The sequence below is a fragment of the Petaurus breviceps genome, unplaced genomic scaffold, assembly GCF_028583685.1.
Source record: "Petaurus breviceps papuanus isolate PSGF00001 unplaced genomic scaffold, PetGlider_PUasm1.0 37, whole genome shotgun sequence".
NCBI lineage: Eukaryota > Metazoa > Chordata > Mammalia > Diprotodontia > Petauridae > Petaurus > Petaurus breviceps.
The window spans coordinates 96633580-96656206 of record NW_027186296.1 but is presented as its reverse complement, the minus strand read 5'-3'; the positions used below and the strand labels follow the sequence as shown (position 1 = coordinate 96656206).

Sequence of the window (22627 nt, the reverse complement as noted above, 5' to 3'; positions counted from 1 at the left end):
ATGTTGGAGAAATCACAGCCGAACAGCAAACATTTATTAGGCACTTACTATATGCCAGGCACTATGCTAGATATAGAAAGCCAAAAATGAAATGCCCCTTAAGGAGCATAGATTCTATGGGGAATGTAAATGACCTATGTATGTCACACATCCACTTACATCTGTGATATGCCGAGTGCATCCAAGCACATTTTAATGTAGTAGCAGTCCTCTAGGTCAGAGGTCCTGCCCAGCAGCCAAACCCCATGGGGGTAGGGGTGGAGGGTGCTTACTACAGCTATTCCCATTTCCTCTGCTTTCTACTCTTTTCCTCTCAATAGCTCCTGTGAGACTCTGGTGCAGGAGGAAGGAGGCATGTCTAGTGACCTGGTCATCCTGAACGGTCATCCCCACTATAACGGTCTCTGTTTACTGAAGTTCAATTCCTGTTGGGAGTCAGGATTGTTGTCTGGTCTCCTCCTTCCCTCCTCCATGAAGCCTGCTTCTGCCTGGTGAATCCAGTTTAGTCAAGAAGAAAATCACCTAGACATTTTTTTTCTCCTGTGATTCCTTTGTTTTCATGGTTCAATCCATAGCATTTGATGCAAACAAGAGAAAAAAATTTAAAAGAATGTGCCTAACCCTTTATGGCAAAGTACAGAGTTAGGGGAATAGGGTCTGATTGAAAAAATGCTTTTTTTTTTGGCAAGGAGTTACAGCTGTAAAGATTTTTCTGTAGTTTAGGGCAGAACTGATTAAAAGGAGCCTTGTGTAACATTTGCATCCTTAAGTAAAGCTTCACTGTTAATTTTTCAAAATTGTTTAGTTTTAGTTTCTTTAGTAATAAAAATATCTGTTATGATTGAATATTTAATAAATGTTCTTCTTTTTAGAAATAAGTCAAATTCCTAGGACACATACCTTAATGAAACGTGCTGTCTGTGTGTGTGTGTGTCTAAGGTATCAGTTTCCCAATCTGTAAAATGGGAACAATTGCATCTGCTTGACATTTCCTTCCAGAAATAATATAAAAGATATGGCAATAAAGTAATGGACCATCCAAGCGAATTCCACAAGTAGCAAGCACTTACTGTGTGCCTGGAGCTGGTAGAAATCCATTCAAATTACTGTTGACTTCTTGAGAAGTTATGTTTATATACTCCATATACAGAGCTTCCATTGCCACACATCAGGAATATTTCTTTGGGAATGACCCTCAGAGCTACATAGGAGATTTGACGTTATCACTTGCTGTTCACATCTTTTTTTTATTATAAGAAAAATCTTATTACCCAAGATTTGCTTTGAACTACTATTTGCTCCCAAAAATCCACCCACAAAGGATGAAATGTGCCAGTGCTAAGGTTATTCAAAAGGACTTTCTATTTAATTTCAATTTGATGAGCATTTGTTAAGCACCTCCTATGTGACAAGGATCCCTAGGTGAGAGGAATAGTAATATAAGATGAAAAACAATCCTAGTTTTTAGGTGCTTTCATTCTACTACTTGGAATGGAAGGTCAATCCCAGAGGCTTTTGAAGGTTTTTCCTTAAGAGTAGTCTCCACAATCATCAAAGAAATGGCTGAAGCTTTAAAGTCAACAACTATATTTTAAGTGCCTACTATGTTCTAGGAACTGTGTTAAATTCTGGGAATACAAAGAAGGGGAGGGGAGAGAGAAGGTCCCTGTGCTCAGGGAGCTCAAATCTAATGTGGGGGAAACAATATGCAAACAATTATGTAAAAACAAGATAAATACAGGATATATTTGAGATAATCAACAGAGGGAAGGCACTAGTATTAAGGTGAGTTGGAAAAGGTTTCTTGTGGGAAGTTGGATTTTATCTGGGATTTGAAGGAAGCCAAGGAGGTCAGGAGATGGAGATGGGAGACTAGCAATAAAATGCATGGAGCAGGGAGATGAGTCTCTTAAGTGAGGAACAGTAAAGAGGCCAGAGTCACTAGAATGAAGTAAGAGTAGGAAAGAAAGTGGAATGTGTACAGGGTCTGGAAAGGTTTGGGAAGGGGCCAAGTCATGAAGGACTTTGAACACCAATCAAAAGCAAGTATTCCCAAGAGGGTAACACTAAATTGGATTATTAGGTCTAATGAAGTATTTAATGGATACTCTCCCTATTTCAGAGTCATATGCCTTACAGTGAAATGAGCCCTGGACTTGGAATCCAATCACCTTCTATTTCTCTATATCTTCTTTGGATATCAAATAGGATATATATTCTTCTTAAAAAGGATAATAATGCTGACACTATTTAGCTCATGGGTTTTACAGGATCATACATTTAGAGCCAAAAAGGATCTCAAGAGGTTCTCACTTTACAGGTAAGAAAAATAAGGCTCATAAAAATGATGTAACTTGCACAAGGTGCCACAGGTAATAAGCAGCATTGTTTGGATTTGAACTCAGGTCTTCTGAGTCCAAATGCAAAACCACACTCCTGCCCCATACCAGACTGCCTCATATTGTAAAGAAAATACTTTGTAAAACTTAAAGCACTACAGAAATGTGGTATGTATGTTGTGAGTGGTAGTAGTAGTAATTTCTAGTTATGCACTAAGAACTTTTCAAAGCAATTTCACATGCACCTCATTTTAGCCTCACAATGACCACCTGATGACTGGGGATTATTATTCCCATTAGACAATTGAGGAAACTCCCAGCAGATACCAGGAGGCTCCCAAGGTCATGCAGAGGGTAAGTAAGAATCAGGACTGGAATTTGGGTCACCTGACTAAGCTTTGTGATTTCTTTTCCACCTGTGGGAGGGTGAAGCACAAAGTAATCCTGTAGCATTTCCAGAAGCCCCTCTGAATATTTATTAGCAAGACTGTCAGTTATAGGAGAATAAACCTAATTGACATAAAACCACCGGAAGTCCAAGGAATGGTTTCAACATCTCCAATTCATTTGTCCACACTTCGTACCATGAGTAATTCCAGTATCTAAATTTCATTCTATGGAAATACTTTTCAAGCAAACAGTTAACTAAATAAATCATGTAGATTCCTTGATAGGTATTACAAAGAAATAATGGCAGCTAACCTTTAGAGAGTACTTTATGATTACAAAATAATTTTATGTTCTTTTTTTGGATTTTCACAACAGCCCTGAGAGATTGTCAATGTATTATTATGACTATTTTACCAATGAGACTTAACAAAGTCAAGAGAAATGCCCAAAGGTCACAAACTAACAGAATTATAGAGTTAGAGAAGACTTCAGTGTCCATCTAGGTGAGGGGTTCCTAATCTGCAGTCCATTAACTTTTTAAAAGTTTCATAATTGTATTTCAATATAGTTGTTTTCCTTAGTAATTTCAGTTTTATGCATTTAAAAACATTATTTTGAGAAAGGGTCTATAGGCTTCACCACAGCCAAAGGAGTCTATGAAACAAACAAAAAAAAAAGTCTAATTCATACATAAAAAGAATTTCCACAATAACATACATGATAAATGTCCATCCTGCCTCTGCTTGAAGACCTCCAATGATGGAGACCTCATTACTTCCTAAAGCAACCCATTTCATTTTGGGGCAGCTCTGTTAAAAAAAAAAATCCTTACATCAAGGAAACTCGCCTAAATTTGCTTGTTTGTAATTTCTACTCATTGATCCTGATTCTTCCCTTTAGAACAAGGGTTCTAAAACTGGGATCCAAGTTCAACAATCTATCCAACAAGTTCATTGATAGAATTCAGGAAGTTCATGAATTTGGATGGGAATATATACATACATACACACACACACATATCCTTATTTTCAGTAACCTCTAACTGAAATATTTCATTTCCTCCAATTGTAGGCAACAAATAGTATTCTGAGATGGGGTCTCAGATGAAAACAATCAGTTTTACCAGACTGCCAAAGGTGCCCAGGACACACAAAAAAGTTAAGAACCCATATTCTGAAGCAAAAAAGAGCATGACTCGTGCCTCTTCCATGTGATATCCCTTCAAATATTTGAAGGCAGAAGCTATCATGTTCCAGCCCTGTGACATAGGCACAGCAGGCACTACCCTATAATATGACATATGCAACCCTTCCCTCCCCAGCCCACCCCCAGAGTCTTCTCTTCTCCAGGTTAAAATTCCCAAGTTCCTTTGAACAGATCCTCACAGACACAAACTTTACAAATAGTAAAGACAGGGTTAGATCCCAAGCCTTCTGGCACCAAGTCCTGGATGCCTTACACCAATCTACATTGCCTCCCCCCTACTAGAGGGCAGACTGCATAGTTGTTTTCACCAAACAAATAGATGAGACATTTTTAAATATTCTTAGCAATCTAGATTTCCTTGCTTTCCTTGGTCAGACAAAGTACTGTGTATTTTTAAACCTTCCAGGAAAAAGCACTCATAAAGATAATTCAGCGAAGAGCAATAAAACTGTGTTTATTTTTGACTTTTTATTTAATTTCACTTTCTTTAATTCACTAAGGAAAGACTAAAAGCATATATGTGTGTGCCTTAGATTGCATGCATCAATAAAATTAGCAGTAGCAGGTTTTTATTCCCCTTCATTTCTAATTCAGAAAACAAAACAGGGCTTAATTCTTTCTTTGTGGTATTTCTTGTTTTAATGTGCAATACTTCCTCATCAAATTAACATAAAATCTGATTATAAGGCACCCACATGAGAATTACCACCCAGGGAGAAAAAAACAAACAGAAAAATCATTGAACTTGAAAGCTACAAAAGACCTCAGAGATCTGCCCCCTCAGCCCCAACCCCTCCTTTTACACACACAGAAACTGAGGCCCAAGGAGGAGAAGTATCTAGTCCAAGACCACATAGGGAGTTAGCAGGAAATTTTCATTTCACCTTCCAACCTTCCCTGGATAGCAACCATAGGGTTGCAAAGCCTAGTTTCATGCCTTAAGCAGAGGAAAATTAGATACTAACCTAGGAAAGAGTCAGACATCTTAGACCAGCTCTCTAATTTCATCAATACAAGTTGAAAAAAAAAATATCAGAGATATGTCATAGTGGAAAGAATGCTAGACCTGAAGCCAAGGAGTACTCAATTCAAAACCAGCTCTGCTGACTTGCCAGCTCTGTGACCTTAAGCAAATCACCTACCTCTCCAAAGTTTGGTTTCTTATCTGTAAAATGGCAGAAGTACTGTTTGGGCTACTTACCTTTCAGGGCTGTGGTGAAGATCACATAAAGAGGATTTCAAATACTTTCTAACTATAAAGCACCACAGAAACATTACCTTTATTATGATGATTTAATTCATATGTTCTTTGATTTAACCCCCTGTCATTAGTATCTGCTAATATCCACTAACAGGGAGGAAACTCACAATCAAGAGAGTGTGGGAGCTCATTTACCCTCTTTCATTAAATTGCTGTATAACCTTGGGCAAGTTCCTTCACTACTTTGGGCCTCGGTTTTCTTTTCTGTAAAATAGAAGAGTTTTCAACTAAATGATTACCGAGGTCTTTTATAGTTCTGAGATCTTAGCACACTAAGCACAGATAGAACAGGGATGTGAAAAATCACAAAAAAGATTCTCCCCAGTTTGTCTACTCTATCTCTCCTCTGCTTCAAGACAGAAATGCAAAAAGACATTATAGAAACATGGCTAAGTTAGTTTTATGTGCTTCCAGGGAAGAAGCTTGCACAATTGCGCTTAGTAAGTTGTTGAAGATTTAAGAATCAAAAAAAAATGTTGATGAAAAACTATAGATTTGGAGCTGGAAGAGATGTTAGAGAGGATCTAATTCAATCTCCTCATTTTATAGGAAACTAAGACCCCCAAGAGGAAAAATGATCAACTCAAGACTACACAAGTAGAACCATTTTGAGAATTTGGGATGTTAGGGACTCGATCAAAGAGAAAAATCACAGAAAAACCCAGATTTGGAGATAAAATATACTTGCACATGGGATTTCCCAGAGATGGGTATAAAAACTGAAGGGTCAATGGTAATCCCTTGGTCCTACAGCAACTTACAGAAATTCTGTATTTCCTAGTAGGAAAGAAATCTTGTAACTCTAGCCTAGGTAAACCACATGTAAATCTTTAGTCAAAATAGTTACAGATGAAAGAACCCATATAACTCTGTGACAGCTGAATGCATGGCTGCCAAGACAAAGCTGACCCCACTGACAAAAAACGGCAGAGGCTGTAGTCTCCTCCCTAATTGGCACATAAAAATATAGACCTGATTAAAACTTAAAGACCAAGTAATGATTAAAATGGCTTTTATTTGCACCTGTATTTTGCTGAAGGAAATTCTTTGTTTGAATTCAGCCTTGATTTCATTAGTCTAATTTCTGAAAAATACAAATATGGCTTGGCACAGAAACAGGCATATGGGGTAGGCCAAATTTCAATGGCTTCCAAAGAAATTAAATCCTAATTCTTAGTCTGCTTTCAAAAACTTTGTGCCATGAGTGTGCCTGTATATCATGCTCATTTCCACATCATTTTAAAGTAGCCCCTAGGGGGATTGCACTCTGTTCTGGAAAATATTTCTCTGTCCCATTGTAATGTTATTTTGTCAGCAAAGAGGAAATAGCAAAACACAAAATATTAAGCATAAAAATTTCTTAGACACATTCTTATTTGTCATACTGACAAACAGTTCCTCAGAGCTTGTCATTTAGTTAATTATACTCCAAGTGCCGAGGTCTTAGTTTGGTTTTCGGTTAGACCCTTATTGATGTTCAGTCTTTCAGTCACGTCCAACTCTTCATGACTTTGTGGGCTATACTGTCCATGAAGTTTTCTTGGCAAAGATGCTGACGTGGTTTGCTATTTCCTTCTCTGGTGGATGAAGGAAAACAAAGGTAAAGTGACTTGCCTGGGGTCACACAGCTAGTAAGTATCTGAGGCCATTTTTGAACTCAGGTCTTCCTAACTCCAGACCGTCTATCCTCTGAGTCACCTAGCTACTTCTCAGTTAGACTCTAAGCCCCTCCAAAGGTGGTCCACATTTATATCTTTTTCTATGTCCTCCACAGTTCATACCACAGAGCAGCTGGGCACACAAAAATATCCCAACAGATACCCACAGATTGATATCAGGTAGGAAGAGGGCAATCTGGGGACTGATCTCAGAAGGATTTTCATAAAATCCAATTAGGGAAGCAAAGAACTTTAAAGATCACTCATCACCCAATGAGGCTTGAAAGGCAAAAGGACTTGACTCACAGTGCTAAAGCCAGCAATGGAACTCGGATCTCCAGGTCCTTCCTACTCTCTATCAGGACACCTCTGTTAAGATTCCTGGGAGAGAGATGGTCTGATATCAAAAAGGCCAAAAAAAAAAGTGGCCACTTTGGATAAGACAAAAAATTATCCCCAAATACAGATTCCCTCATAGGGAAAAAACATTCTAATAAGGTCTCTGCTGCACCCACTCATTCTTGCCAAGCTTTTCAGCTACCAAGGTAAGAAACCCTGCCAAAAACAATAGCATAAAATAATTAGCAATCCAATAGTTATTTAAATGTAAACTGAATGCAGTGCTTCGGGTTGTACCAAGAGAATCACCCTCCCACTGGGAATGAATGGAACCATCTGAAGAAGTCAACCATTTCCTTCTCTGATATATATTTTGTTACATGTTCAAAAAAAGGAAGGTTTGCTGAATTCCCGGGATACTTACAGGGAGATGTTTGGGATAAATACCTCTGCAGGGTGCATTCCCTTCAGAGCGATCATTAGTGGTTTAGAGGAAAAGCAAATGTGGATAGATAACTAGTAGTTACTAATTAGTATATATCATAGGGCTTGGCATCCTCTAGACAGCCCCATCATTTCTTCGTCTTCAGAGGACTTCAGGATAACTTTTTTTTTTTTAGGCTAAGATTCCCTATCTCATTCAGGCTAGAAGTGTAGTGAAAACTCCCTGGTAAACACAATATTGTCTGGCATGGAATCTTTAACCCACTCCATTTTTCAGATGCAGACCCCTCCTTGGGTAGTTTGGTGGTCTGCCACTCCTGTGGGGCTCACCATACTGTTGTTAGGACACCCAAAGTGGACAGGGTAAACACTCAAATTTTAGGCCTAACTGCAAGTTTAGAACCCCCAAACCCATGCAATACACCAGCCTTGACTCTGAATAGTAGATTATAAGCATATGCCACCAGACTTTTATTTAGAAACTTCTAAGTCACTGAGAATTAAAAACAGAGTGATAGGATGGGAAGAGTGTTAGACCTTAAACTAGGAAACTTGGCCTTGAATGCTGTCTCATACATTTAACTGGCTTTGTCATCATGGACATATCACCTCATCTATCTCAGTCTCCGAGCTCTTGTGTAAAAGGAGGATAATGCTTACACTTCCTGACTCACTCCGTTCTGGGAGAGAAGTTCTGTTTTAAGCTTTAGAGCACTAGTGAAATAGGAACATTAATTTTCCTTGTCCTACTTGAATTCAGTCTCTCTACTCATAACCTCACCATTGGAGAAAAAAATTCCTCCTTACTAATTACCCTCCTAGGACAGCTAGGTCATATGGTAGCTAGAATGCCAGGACTAGAGTCAGAAAGACCTGAGTTCAAATTCAACCTCAGACACTTACTAGCTATGTGACCCTGAGCAAGTCACTTCACCCTGTTTGCCTCAGTTTTATCATCTGTAAAACGGGCTGGAGAAGAAAATGGCACACCAGTATCTTTTCCAAGAAAATTCCAAATGAGGTCACAACTGAAATGATTGAACAAATCACCCTCTAGTATTTACCAGATCAGTCATTCCTTCTAGGTATTCAATTACCATTCCTGGGCTTTGCAGGTAACTCTTGGTTTTTCTTTTTCTTTTTGGAGGGGGGAAGGCAGGGCAATTGGAGTTAAGTGACTTACCCAAGGTCACACGGCTAGTTTTGTGTTAAGTGTCTGAGGCCAAATTTGAACTCAGGTCCTCCAGACTCCAGGGCCGGTGCTCTATTCACTGAGCCACCTAGCTGCCCCAGCTCTTGATCTTTCCACATCTCTCTAGGAGTCATATGAGAAACATTTGAAGGCTATATCCCAACTGCAAAAAGTCTTTGCCAAAAAGGCAGTTGTCTTGTCTGCACAAACATTTCCACCAAAGTAATGGGTACTTGAATAGCTTCCAAATAAATATGTGTTTCTACCAAAAATGTCAGAAAAAAACACCAACATTTGCAAAATGTAAAAAATTACTTCATAATCTCAAAGATCCCGGAAAAGTTAAAAAATTAATGCTAAATTAATTAGGTCAAAACAATTTCTTAGATCTTTATGATTTCCAAGCAAACACTCCCATGAACTTGATAATACCAAATGGAAAGAATCTAATTATTCTTGGGGAAAGGGACAAAACATGACAAAGAAAATCACATAGTTCTTTTACTTACCCATCACTAATATTTGTATAGTGATTTGCAATATACAAGGCACTTTCACATACATGCGCTCCTTTGATTCTCATAACAAAACCGGGAAGACAAATAGTGCAAGAATTTCCATTTTATGTAGAAGGAAAATGAGATTCAGAGAAGTCGACTTTCTCAAGACCATAGGAATCCAAAATCAGTACTTGAACCCAAATTTTCTGACTCAAGTCCAATGTGTGAGATCCCATTATATTATATATAATTATAATATAATATAATTAATATAATATAATATAAGGATATATTATATCCTTATATTTACTATGTTACCCTCTCCTTGACATTGTTACAGAGTAAGAGACCTTTCTATCTGGTTCCAATGACCCAGACCTTAGAGATTCCCTTTTCTCGATCACTCAATCACAGCATAGAAACTCTAACATTGTTAAACCAGTGAAATCTAGTTACAATGAATATGAGTACAGGATTTAAGAAGTGGACGAGAAGATCTAAATTAACAGATCCATACCCTTATTTTACAAATTAAGAAGGAAATTGAGGCCCAAGGAGGGGAAATGGCTTGCCTAATATTAGGCAGAAAGAATTATAAAGCCAAGATTTGAAGCCAGGTGTTCTTTCTCCAAATTCATTTCTCTCTCCATTGTTCTCAGAGGAAGGACCGTGGTCTAACAAAATTGTACCCAATTTTAACCCACATTCATGTTTACAAATCACTTTTATATACTTTATTATGGTTTGAACTTCACAACTCCTCTGTGAAGTCAGGTAAGGCAAGAATCCCCACTTTTCAGATGAAGAAACTGAGGAACAGATGTCCATCAATGCCATCCTTGACCTGGAAAACTTTGGGCAAAAGAAAAAAGTCAGTAACAGCATTCAGTGGGTATAGGCAGGTAGGTAGGAGTTATCACTAAAGGGACACAAATATGCAAAAGAATTGGATGGGTTGTAAGCTGACATTAATTGCATTTTGCATGCTGATGCTGATTGTATTTTAGCTACCAGCTGACTAGGAAGACTCTGGCTAAAGTTACAGGAATATTACCACACAAGTCAAAACTGTTGTGTTGGCAGTAAAGTTGACCCTTGGCAAAACTGTGAATTTGGTGAAGCTTTTCTTCATCACTACACCTCTTCTTTTTGTCTTCCACTCTCCTCTTCGGGCATGATTTTCTCCATCCTTTGTGCTTAGTGCTTTCATCTTGTAATTCCCTGACTGCTTAGCACATGTGCTACACACACACACACACACACACACACACACACACACTCCAGTAGCATCCCATGCTCTAGGCCAGGGATTGGCAATACTTGAGAGCCAGGGTATGAGGTGGCCCATCCCAAGCAAGAGGCATGGGAGCCCTGTACAGTCAAAACAGTGCTAGATTCATAACCAGAGAATTTCTGTTCAAATCCTTTCCCTACCATTTATCTTCTTGATGACCTGGGGTGAGTCCCTTGAACTCTATAGATTTCCTTATATGTAAAATAAGAAGGATGAACTAGTTGAGTCCTAAGATATCTGGGGTCAGAAATATCTCCCCACCACGTCCCACTAATTAGAAAAATCATGTGGGTTAGGAAGGTCTCCACCCCCTCAGCATAAATTACTTTAATTAGATATCCAAGTGTTGAGAGAGGCGGGGAATGGTGCAATAGATGATACACTGGAGAGAGAGATGAATTTGGAGTTAAAGACCAGGGTTCAAATCTAGACATTTCATTTGTGACTCTGGGCAAGTTATTTAAGTTCTCTGGGTCTCCGTTTCTGAATATGTAAAATGAGGTGGTCGGTTGGACAAGATGATTTTAAGGTCCCTTCCAGCTTTTAATCTATGATGCTATGATCCATTCTGATTAAAATAAACTACATAGAGATAAATAGATCTTTAGTTAAAGTTATAAGCAGGAACAGGGAAGGATGGATAATTTTGAAGGAAAAACAGCTTTAGGGAAAGGTAGACCTAGGTGTGGCCTTTGACAAGCCAGGATATAGCTAAGTATCTGTGGGACAAGGGAGAGGGGGCATTAAAAGGTAAAAAATACAGAAAAGGGAATTCAGATGGTACTGAAGTTGAATTTTACCTACTTTGCAATTTCCCAATTGGATACTGACCTTAACTGCCAGCTTACCCACAATTTTAAGCTACTGAAGCATCAGAGCACACAATAAGACTGTTGAGGAACATTGTATATTTTCACCCAGTACAATCATTCCATCAAGACCCTGACTTAGTCCAGGCAAATGGCTGATCCATTAGCACAGATTACTTTGTGTATCACCAGTTCCAAGGAACACATTAGCAACTGCCTTTTAATAGGGAATTTCTGGAGACAAATGTCTTAATATGAATGAATGACTCCAGTCTAGGAATTGCTGGGACCTTCAGACACTGAGGCAGTCCACTATGAAAAATACATTTTGTCAGGAAGGCCTTTCAGTCCCCCCTACCAATTGTACCACATCACTACTGGTCCTGGTTAGATGCCACTGTAACCTAAGGACGTGGAAGTTGGCTTCTCCATTTATCTCATCTTCAGTCCTCTAGCCATATCCTTGGGGGTGGGGGGAAAAGGAGGAGAATTCCACTTCATTGTTGTGGTTTTTTATATTGAAAATTTCACAATTAATGCATATTATAATACTAATCAATAAATGACCACGGTAAAATTTAGGTCTTAGGTACTTACAACTTTCTAGCCTTTGGATATCAACAGTATCTTCTTCCTCATGCATTAAAGGAGAGGCTTATTGGCAACACAAAGAAGTATGAGCCAATAACCTTTCCACAGACAGGTGGCAGGTGGATGATCCATTTCTCCTTGCATGTTAGTGACCAGGAATGGGTGTGAGACTGAGTCTAAAGCAGTTGCACATACCATCTCATACAAAGGGCAGGTGATCAACTATAACTAGTAATGGGCAAATTAACCTTTGCCCCAGGATACCAATAATGTATTTACATGATTCCTCCCTTAGCAACTGTCATCTCCACAACCTACCACACAGTCCTCCAGAGGTTAAGTTGCCCCCAGCTGCCACCACCAGGGTTCTATCACCACTAAGCCCCTCTCTCAGGACTGCCTTTCCCTTAACTCTTGTTAGAGGTGACGGCAAAGATTCTTGGAGAATTAGGCAGCCGAGTCCTGGGGTCATACATGTGGAGGCACTGTCCTCTGCACTGCTGCTTCCCCCTTCTTCCACATGAATTTGCCCTAAACATAGTTTCAGCTAGTTATAGCTCTGGTGGATAATGAATGTCACCACCAAGAGGAAAGGGAACCATAGCAGTAAGCAACTAGCCTGTTAGCCTTATTACAAAAAAAAATCAACACAAATGCTGTTGGTGTGTGAGCCATAAGTCGCCAAATCCCACACCAGAGTCTGAGATGGAAGCCCAAGCCACAGAAATATACTATAGGTAAGATTACGCTATCAGCATCTGTGAAAATTTCCCTTCTTAAATCACCTTGTTTGAGATCCATGGAGGATTAGTGACCAGGGTCACTGGTCCAGACTGAAGCAGGCATCTGGGCAGCATGGCCCAGTGGAAAGATGACAAGAAATTCAAATACTGGTTCCAATACTTCTAGGATCCTCAGAGATGTCTAAGGTCATTTTTTTCATCTGTAAAATGGAGATGTCAACACCTTGAAATATCTAAGTGTGAGAAAAACACTTTATGCTGTACCAAAAGTACACTAGACTTTGAGTCAGTCTTTCCTTTGATGTTTACTAGCTGTGTGACCTTGGGCAAGTCACTTAACTCCTCAATTTCCTCATCTATAAAAAAAGAAGAATATCTATGGAATATACCTCCTAAGATTGAGATGAAGACCAAATGAGATAATATATGGAAAGCACTTTTTAAATCTTAAATTTCTATATAAAATATCAGCTATCATTATTATACTATTCTTTTTTTTTTCTTTTTGGAGGGGAGAGGGCAGGGCATTTGGGGTTAAGTGACTAGTCCAAGGTCACATGGCTAGTGAGTGTTAAGTATCTGAGGTCAGATTTGAACTCAGGTCCTCCTGACTCTAGGGCCGGTCCTCTATTGACTGTGCCACCTAGCTTCCCCTATACTATTCTTCTTAATAAATCATATAATACTCTGTGAATTCAATAGTAATTCCACAAGCATTTATTAAATATCTATAGTATACCAATAATGTACTAGGCACTGGGAATATAATGACTAAAATAAAAACAGTCCCTGCCCTCAAAAAGTTTACATTCTACTAGAGGGAGGGGTAGAGAACAATATGCACAAAGAAAATTCAACCCAAAATTTGTGGAAAACTAAATACAAAATAATGAAGGGGAAAGGGAGACCACTAATAATAGGAAAGTCTTCAGGTAGGAGATAGCACTTGAACTGAGCCTTGAAGGGACCTAGAAATGCCAAGAAGTTGAGGTGAGGAAGGAGAACATTTCAGGCCTGGGCAAGGGGATGGAATGTGAAGATGGAGTGTCATTTAATATAAATAGTAGTTATTATTATTATTGGATGGAATCTGGGCGGCTAGGTGGCGCCATGGAACTCAGAGTGCTGTGTCTGTAGTCAGGAAGGCTCATCTTCCCAAGTTCAAATCTGTCCTCAGATATTTACTAATTATGTGACCCTGGGCAAGTCACTTAACTGTTTGCCTCAGTTTCCTAACCTGTAAAATGAACTGGAGAAAGAAGTGGCAAACCACTCCAGTATCTTTGCCAAGGAAACCCCCAACAAGTTTAGGCTGCAGCAAATGCTATAGTGTGTCGTGTCACATTAGCAAAGCTCTGGTACAGTTCTACCAAAATCAACAATAGCACCTTCTAACTTTCCATGGTTTAAGTAACGCCCCGCCCCTCCAAGTTGCTAGGGGCATAGATGTGCCCTTCCAGTACTGGTCCAATTTATTACTGGGTTTTCCTATCAAGGAGATGTTACCATTGATTCTCTGTCCAAACTTCATGTAACTTTTTATACCATCACTAACTAAAGAAGGAAAATCTAATTTTCTTATTTGCTTCGATGATAGGCTGATATGTGAATGTTCCCTAACTGGATTACCATGAAAATGCTTCAAGTCTCTTAGGATAAAGTTCCCAAAGGAATAATCATTTGAAGTTTCTAAGGGAGTAAGCTGTTTTTTTAATTATCCTTTAAAATAAATAAGGCTGTACCCTCATTCTTCATTATCCTACTTTGATGCATCATTCTCCAGAGGAAGTCTGGATTGGACTTATTTTTCCTGTATCACTAGTTTATTAGCAGGATTTTGACGTCTGCACAAAGATCCTCCCAACTCCCATCTTGTGGATTTACTACATTTACTTATACAACTCTAAAAGTTTCCTTAATACAGTATTTGTTTTTAAGTATTCCACATCATGAACTTCGAAGTGGAACATGGGGTATTGCATGAACCTAGAACCAAGACTTGATTTCAGCCAGGATAGTCACTTTCTCTTTCAGGCTGAGTCCCCATAAAGATCTAAGACCTGTGGGTGCCACCGCCCAGGAACTATGGATCTTCTACCCTGTGACTAAGTTTTTCTCTTAGGTCTTGTTTTCTACTTTTTGGTTTTGTTTGGTTTTCATTTCTCATACTAAGGGGTCAGCTTATTGGTACTAATATAGTCAGCTTTCCAGAAACTCACTGGGCCTCAAAATCATTCCCTGGTACTGGATTAATTTGGGAGAGAGTCGTTAACTCTTACTAACCACTAAAAATAAAGGGCTATGAAGTTTCGACACTAAAACAGTCTGTCTCTAGGAGAGTGCACGAATCACTGCTAGAAGCATTTTTGAGTAAGGCTGAAATCTGACATGATGGGACAGGCAAGCTGCATATAATTTGACCTTTAAAGCTTGGGGCAGGGGCACCCTCAGACAAACACTGCAGGGTCGGTCAGGACAGAGCCTCCTTTCTAGTTAGGGTGATCAAAGGCTGTGCTTGGGTGGCATAATTAAGTATAAGTTTTCTTCTAGTATCCTGTCATACCTAAAACAAAAGGTTCTTATTTCAGTCCTGTTTTTAGTGGTTTTCATTTTTACAAGTCTCAGCTTTGATTAGGTCTGTGTGCAATCCTCCTTTGAAAACACCATGTTCCAGAAAATTAACAGTTTCTCTTCCAGGTTCGCGTCCTTTCTCCAAAGGATGGTTTTTAAAAATTATCTCTACAACTTTTTGCAGGTTGTTAGCAGCTAGGACCATGGTGCAAAACAGTAATCCTCCAAGCCCGTCAAGATACAGTCAAAACCACAAATACAAAGTTCAAGGTCTTGGACAATACTCAGCCCCTGATTCTGGAAGGAGGTAGGGGTAGAAAGGCTTTCATTGGTACAGACAGAGCTCTTCCACAATTTTATGATTGTAACTAAAAACTTGGAAATGTATTAAACTGCGCTCATTTTAATTCCTACTTTTCTATAACACACTTCTGGATTATTCACTATATGCAACAATTAATTTCTAAAACTAACAAGCTCTCTGCAAAACTGACAATAAACAAGTCAGGAACTGCTGCCTCGTTTAAAAAGTTGGATGAGAAAAGTTTAAATTTCAAATCTTTTCCCCTTTGTGCAACACTGAAAATCTCAGCATTCACAGATCATTCCCCCACGTGGTAAATTTTTCATTAGTTTAATTTCCTTGTGGAAATACTTCAAATCTCTCAGGATAAAGATTTTAAGGAGAAATCATTTCAAGTGATTAAGGAAATCATCTCGGGTTTTTTGTTTGCTTTTCATCATCATCTTTTAAAATATACAAGGCAGTTCCTCTCTTCTGCCCTTGGCTTCCTTGAAGTCCCAACTAAAATGCCTTTTCCAATCCCTCTTAATTCTGGTGCCCTCCTCTCTCAGTTATTTCCTATTTGCCCTGTAGATGGTTTGCTTTGCATGTATTTGTTTGTTTGTCATCTCCCCCATTAGACTGTGAGTTCGTTGACAGCAGGGACTTTCTTTTGCGTCTTTTTGCATCCCCAGTGCCTGGCACATAGTAGGGGTATTTAATGACTGATTTCTTCAGTGAAATAAGTCCTAGACTTCACATCACTGAGCCTTAAGTTATGTCAACTACAGAATGGGAATAAAATGTGCACTACCTACCTCAGCTGAAAGGAGCAGTTGAGACAACACGTAGAAAAGTGCTTCACGGGATAAATTATTTTGTCAATATACTGTGTTCTCATCATTATTATTGCACATCTTATTTTGGAACTCTTTTTTGACTGAAGAATTTCCTGGTTCCTTTTTCTGTATTCCATACAGCTTGAATGATTAAAGTGACATTGTCCTTCTCTTTTGTTCTTTTCCTGTGCCCACCACTCATTTGCCTTCTTTGTGTACTAGCATACCTCTGATAAAATTATATCCCACCCCAAAGCAACAAAAACCTGTGTTGGCATTGTTCAGGCACCTAACTATCATATTATTTTAAATATTGTTTCTATGGAATTATCTGTCCCCTAGAGTCTATGTTCTCCAAATACTGTGCTTTTGTGCAACTGAATATTATACTCATGATGACAATCCCCTGCACGCATTTTACAATCGTGTATCTGCTTATGATTTACAAACTATTTTCACATTATCTCCTTTTAGTCTAATAACAACGATGTGGAACAAACTGGGCAAGTCTCTCTGTTTTTCAAATAAGGAACCAAAGGCTCAGAAAGAGGTCACAAAGCTAATAAATGGCAGAGCTGGGACTAGATCACAAGAATTCTGATTCCCAATCCAATGTACTATCCATTACACCATACTCTCCCTTCATTATAACCGTACTGGAAAAGAGTTGTACTCCTGACCCTTGGGGAGGCTCTTTATCTTAATTCACAATTTCTAAATAACCTAATCCTGAGCTCACCCCCAAACAGACTGGTCCTACACATTGAATTTAAGTACTGTCTACATCCTTGGGAATTTTATAATGATGCTGTGATTTCCCATGGCTGGATTGAATAGCTCTTGGTATAAAGTCTCTAAATTTGGCCAGATACTCTATCAAGTCAGTTCCTAAACTTTGGTATTTCCTGGGAGTCAGTGATGCATCCCTGGAAGCTTCATTTCAAATCCACAGCAGGGTACCATTCAATAAGTTACAGCAAGAATTCTAGCAACTGCCAGAGATGTCCAATTTACATGGGGATTAGTTTGGGCCTTCGAAGAGTCTAGCACTCTTGGATTTTAGAGACTTTGAGCCAGAGCAGATGCATAATGTGACACAGCTCTGGGATACTGCCACAGAAAAATACATTGAAAGTTCTCCAGCAGCTTTATGATTTTTTTTTTTAAAAAGAGTCTCTAAGATAAACTAAAATCATTTTAAAAATAATTTTCCTAGGAGAAAAGCAGCTCCGAAAAACCGCTGCTTTCTCTGCATCTATTTCTAGCTTTGTAGTAGAGAAAAGACAATTTACAAAAAAATAAAAGGGGGGAAGGAAGTTGAGTTGTACTGAACAGGCAAAACTGCTTTGAAACCCCACTGCCTTTGCCAGTTCAATTCTGTCCAGCATGTCTGAATGAATATTTTAAAGTTTTGATATTAACTATACTTTGTGGTATCGCTAAAATAGATGCAACTACATTAATGCAGCATTTCAAAGACATTCCATCGCTCTAATGGCCAAAACACACAGATGTTTCTGTTCAATTATCATCACTATCGTTCATGAAAAAGTATATAGCTTAGGGATGTGGGAAAAGAGGGTGAAAGGGAGAGAGTCACTGCTTAAAAGAAGACATCCTCCTGCCTATTTCCTGATTGTTCTCCTATCCTTTCACTTTCCCTTTTAGGAAATAAACTTCTCTAACCCCTCATTTTGAGCCTCAGAACTATGCAGACCTATAAAACCAGCCAGGTAGCCAAAAAAGTACCTCCACGATGCTTCCTTTCCTATAGTCAGGACATAAATGGCAGTGATTGGACAGAATTCTAATATCTTTCTTTGTTCATGCTTCTTAGTACTTGTCTCATGTTATTAGGTAGGGCTAGTGATGATGGGAATAATCATAGAGCTGGGAGGAATCTGAGAGATCAATTAGTCCAACTTCATTTTAGAGATGGGGCAACTTGGGTTGAAGGGGAAAAAATGACTTAGACAAGGTCACATGGTAAGCTAGCCACAAAGCCTGGATAAAAATTTGGGTCTCAGCACTTCCAGTTCTGTAACTTTTCCCCCATGAAAAACTACATTTTAGCCCCATGTTGCAAATCTTCAATAACCTTTATTGTTCCAATTCAAGATGATACTTTTGTTTGTAATAAAGTTTGGACACTTGTGGTTCCTCTTTTTTTGTATATGAGTTTTTACTTGGAAATCAGGTGGTGGGATGGCAACATTTCTTACTTTCCTATATGCATACACACATATAAATATAATAAAAATCACTACTGCACAGTTTTTTAATAATTAAAGAACATCTGGACCACTCTCTTTAAAGTTATTCCAACTTCAGTCTTTTGACAACTTTAAACCAAGTTGCAATATGTGTTATGGTTCTTTTGTCACTGAATAGTCACTGTCCTCTATTTCATACATTGGTAGATGGGGGAGGGGGGAGGAGAGAAGGAGAGAGGGAGAAGGAGAAAAGGAGGGAGGGAGGGAGAGGGAGACAGAGACAGAGACAGAGAGACAGAGAGAGAGAGAGATTTTAATAGTTTTAAATTATGAATTCATGTTTTTAAATTCATTAATTCCAAAATGACTGCAGTGAATTTTATAGCTAGTCAATCTCCCAGTTATTAAATCTCTGTACTGTTTATCATGATACTTTTGAAAAATGCTGTCCTAATCTAGCTCTTTCCTCCAGTTATTTCCCTCTTCCCTTGTCTGCCTTTTTAAAAAATGGTAAGCCTGAATTTATAATGTATTTAGGGGAGAAAAAAGAAGTCAACCATCTGTCTTTAAGGATATATACTAATGACGAAAGATAGGCCCCAAATTTACCCACCAATGTAGATCATTATAAATTCCTTTATAGCATTTAGAAAATGCGTCTGTCTTTCTTCAAAAGTCTGCTTTTCTATTGTTGGGGACAATGGGGCTCGTACTTTAAAGCCACATTTTAAATTGTTTAGGATGTACTTGTTAAGTTACTGAATTAAATTATATACTCCCTAATCACATTTCTCATCTGGAACCATTCACAAGAATCCTTAAGAAAGGACCAGTTGTAGTGGGGTTTTTTACATGTACCCTGAATCTCATGCTCTTCTTACTACATGAGAGAGAGAGGGGAAAAAAGATCACTGGGAAAGAGTTTCCTTGTAAATCACTAATTTTTCTCCTAGTTTATGTGAATCTCCCCATTTCCCCTACTTGGGAGCTTATCTCCATTTCAAAGGCATCAAATTGTGGTCATCTTCTCACTGTTGAAAACAACCAAAATTTTAAGACAAACTGAGAAGTCTAAGAAAGAGGAAGCTTAAGATACATTCCTGAATTGTTTAAATTGCTGCAATTCTTCCCCTAGAATATGGATGGTTTGGTCATCCTGGTAGAAATCCGTCATTTAATATAAATGCCCAGCTAAAACTTTCAGGGAGTCTAATTTATTAGCCTGACAAACAGAAGTAACTAGTACTAAATTAATCTCAGTGAGAACACTTTTAGTAAATGGAAAAAAAAAAAAACATTTCTATCTCACTCCTTTTCCCCAGCAACACATCCTCTAAGTGGAACTACCAAAGGCTGAGAATCAGAATGAATTTAACAGAAGTTGATTTTAAGCTGAGAACTATCTACAAGGGGAGCTTCTATGGTCAGCATACACAATTCAACACAAGAGAAACTTGCTTTCTCTGACATCAACTACAGGCCCACAACACCTACAGACATGGATTCTCAAGAAATTATCTCAAAGTAAAGAAAGATTGAAAACTTTTGCAACCCCTGTAACATATAATGATTTTCCACTGCTAGCTGACTTGCCACAGAATTTTACAATGTTATGTTATTATTATTATTAACAACAACAATAATAATAAATAGTGGTGGTGGTGGTGGTGCTAGTAATAGTAGTATGCCTCCAAATTTGTGAGCTATCATGGGACAACATTGTATCTCCTACATAGTGGTCATAGAATTTCTTATCTGCAAAGCTACAGTGACAGTTTTAAAAATCTAGCCCTATCAAATTCCAAAATGTCAAAGTCCTGTCATCTCCTTTTAAAGGCTTTTAAAAACAAAAGATGAGCTGTGACTAGTGAAGGGGGAAGGGAATAGGAGAAAGAGACCCATAAACTAATTAGAATGTGTGTCCTGTCTCTGTTTTTTCAAAGAGAACCCTCCAGGGAGTGTTTGAGAGAAAGAAACCTAAGTTGAAGAAGAGAGAAATACCTAAATACCATCTCAAAGTTCCTAAGTACAGCCCATTTTGGGGCCGTTCATCACTCTCCTACCAGAGCTGGTACACAGATGGAACCACAAGGTAATGGAAAAGACTGAATAAATAGGAATCATTTTATTTCTGGTCAGGGATTCTCCATCCATTCATCAAAATTAGTGAATGAAAATGTTAAAAACTGGGTAAGACAGGTACTGGTATCCTTTTAAAAGCCAGGATCTTACATAGAAGACTGTCTACATTTGGTTTTAAATAAACTCAGGTTACATGAAGTGGAAAACCACTTCCCCTCTTATGAAGATGTTACACACCTGGCTTGGAACTCTTTGGAAAAAGAGATGCTCTATAAATCCCAGGTATCATGTATATGAATATATAAATAACCATTTGAAGAAGTATGTAAGTTTCTTTTATATATAAGTTACATTTTTTTCTTATAAAAGGATAATTAAGGTATTTGGTCATATGTATGTATTGCCTGGGGATCTTACCCACTCACTTCATGCAATATGTCTAGGCACACTAATCCTAATAAGTCTAATAATATTCACTTCCCCCAAACAAATAACACCTACCAGAACACTCATTCTTCTTTCCAAAACTGAGCCAGAAAACAAATAGTTTAGGGTTTTGTTTTTTTTTTAATACAAGCACCTTCTAAATCTCTATTCTTTTTCAAGCAATGTAATCTACCGCCCTTTCAACATTCTGTGCACAAACTAATTACTGAGCATCTCAGTTTGCACTTACATGGTTTTCCTTCACCGAACTGGATTTTCTTAAGAAATATTAACAATGGATGATTTACACCACTAACCTTGTTCTTCCCGTGCAAAAACTAGCTTTTTGCTCATACTCCCTTACACACCATCTACTGACACCCACACCTCTCTTACACACACACACACACACACACACACACACACACACACACACACACACACCATGCAAAGTAAATGCTATTTTATCCTCACATTTGCTAACCTCTGCTTGAATGAATGCATCTCCATCTGACCTTTATACCGCTACTGAAACAGCCAGGTCGGCAGGATTCGAGTTGAAAACTGGTGAATATTTTATTCAACCTGCAACCTCTGCATTTCTTCCTCAGAGATGAGTCAAATTTCTTTGGTCAAAGCCAAAATCTGCCTATACATATGAAGCATTTGCAGTGCTCAATTGGGATGCCCCGGTTAGAAACCTACGAAATGCGGGCATCTTTTACACATACACACATTTTATCTCACTCAGTTCATCGTAAACCAATGAATGCGACAGGGATGCACCAGCCCTCTCGGTCTTACCTTCCCTGGCTTTTAGCAAGACAGTGTTGGCAACAATGTTTTCCAGCTCCATTGACAGAAGCAGTCTTTGCAAGGTAGCAGCTCGGCAGTGGGATGTCAATTTCTAAAGGTGCTGCTGAGAATGGGAAGCCTTCTTTGCCTACCGCATGATTCCTTTTTATCCCTTTGAGTTTTTCTTCTCAATAAAGAAGAGCCGCGGCTTCTTCCTCCCTCTGTTTTCCCCCCTCCCCCCCTCCCTCAACAATTGTCCCCCCCCACCCCCCACCCTCCGTATTTCTCGGTCACTCCATTCTCCTCCCCTCCGGCTCTCTGATGGTTTAATGTTTCAGATGCGTCTGCCTCCACTCTGTCCCTCCCGGGGGTGTGGTGGCGAGTTCCGCAGCAATGCGCAGGCGCCATCCTGGGAGTTTGTTAATTCCACAGAGCTGGAGGGGATAGGGGATCCTGGGATTTGTAGTCTCCCTTCCTTCCCTTCCCTCCTTCGCTGTGCCCCTCCTCCCCTCTCCCCATCCCTGATCTTACCACTAATTTCTCCTGTACCAGGAGCGTGTGTGTGTGTGTGATGGTGTTTGATGTGTGTGTGTGTGAGTGATGGTGTTTGATGTGTTTGTATGTGTTATGTGTGTGTATGTGTCACGGGGAG

The 22627-nt window shown here is 38.9% G+C and overlaps 1 protein-coding gene across 2 annotated transcripts in view; it reads right to left on the bottom strand.

The window, feature by feature from the left end:
• Positions 1–22230, bottom strand: part of GRK5 (G protein-coupled receptor kinase 5) — a 314774-nt gene extending 292544 nt beyond the window's left edge. For both annotated transcript variants that reach the window (XM_069099074.1, XM_069099075.1), the window contains exon 1: positions 21985–22230. In XM_069099074.1, coding sequence (XP_068955175.1) covers positions 21985–22036 — 52 coding nt within the window. In that variant the 5' untranslated portion in view covers positions 22037–22230. The remainder of the gene's footprint in view (positions 1–21984) is intronic.
• Between the last annotated feature and the right edge of the window lie 397 nt (positions 22231–22627).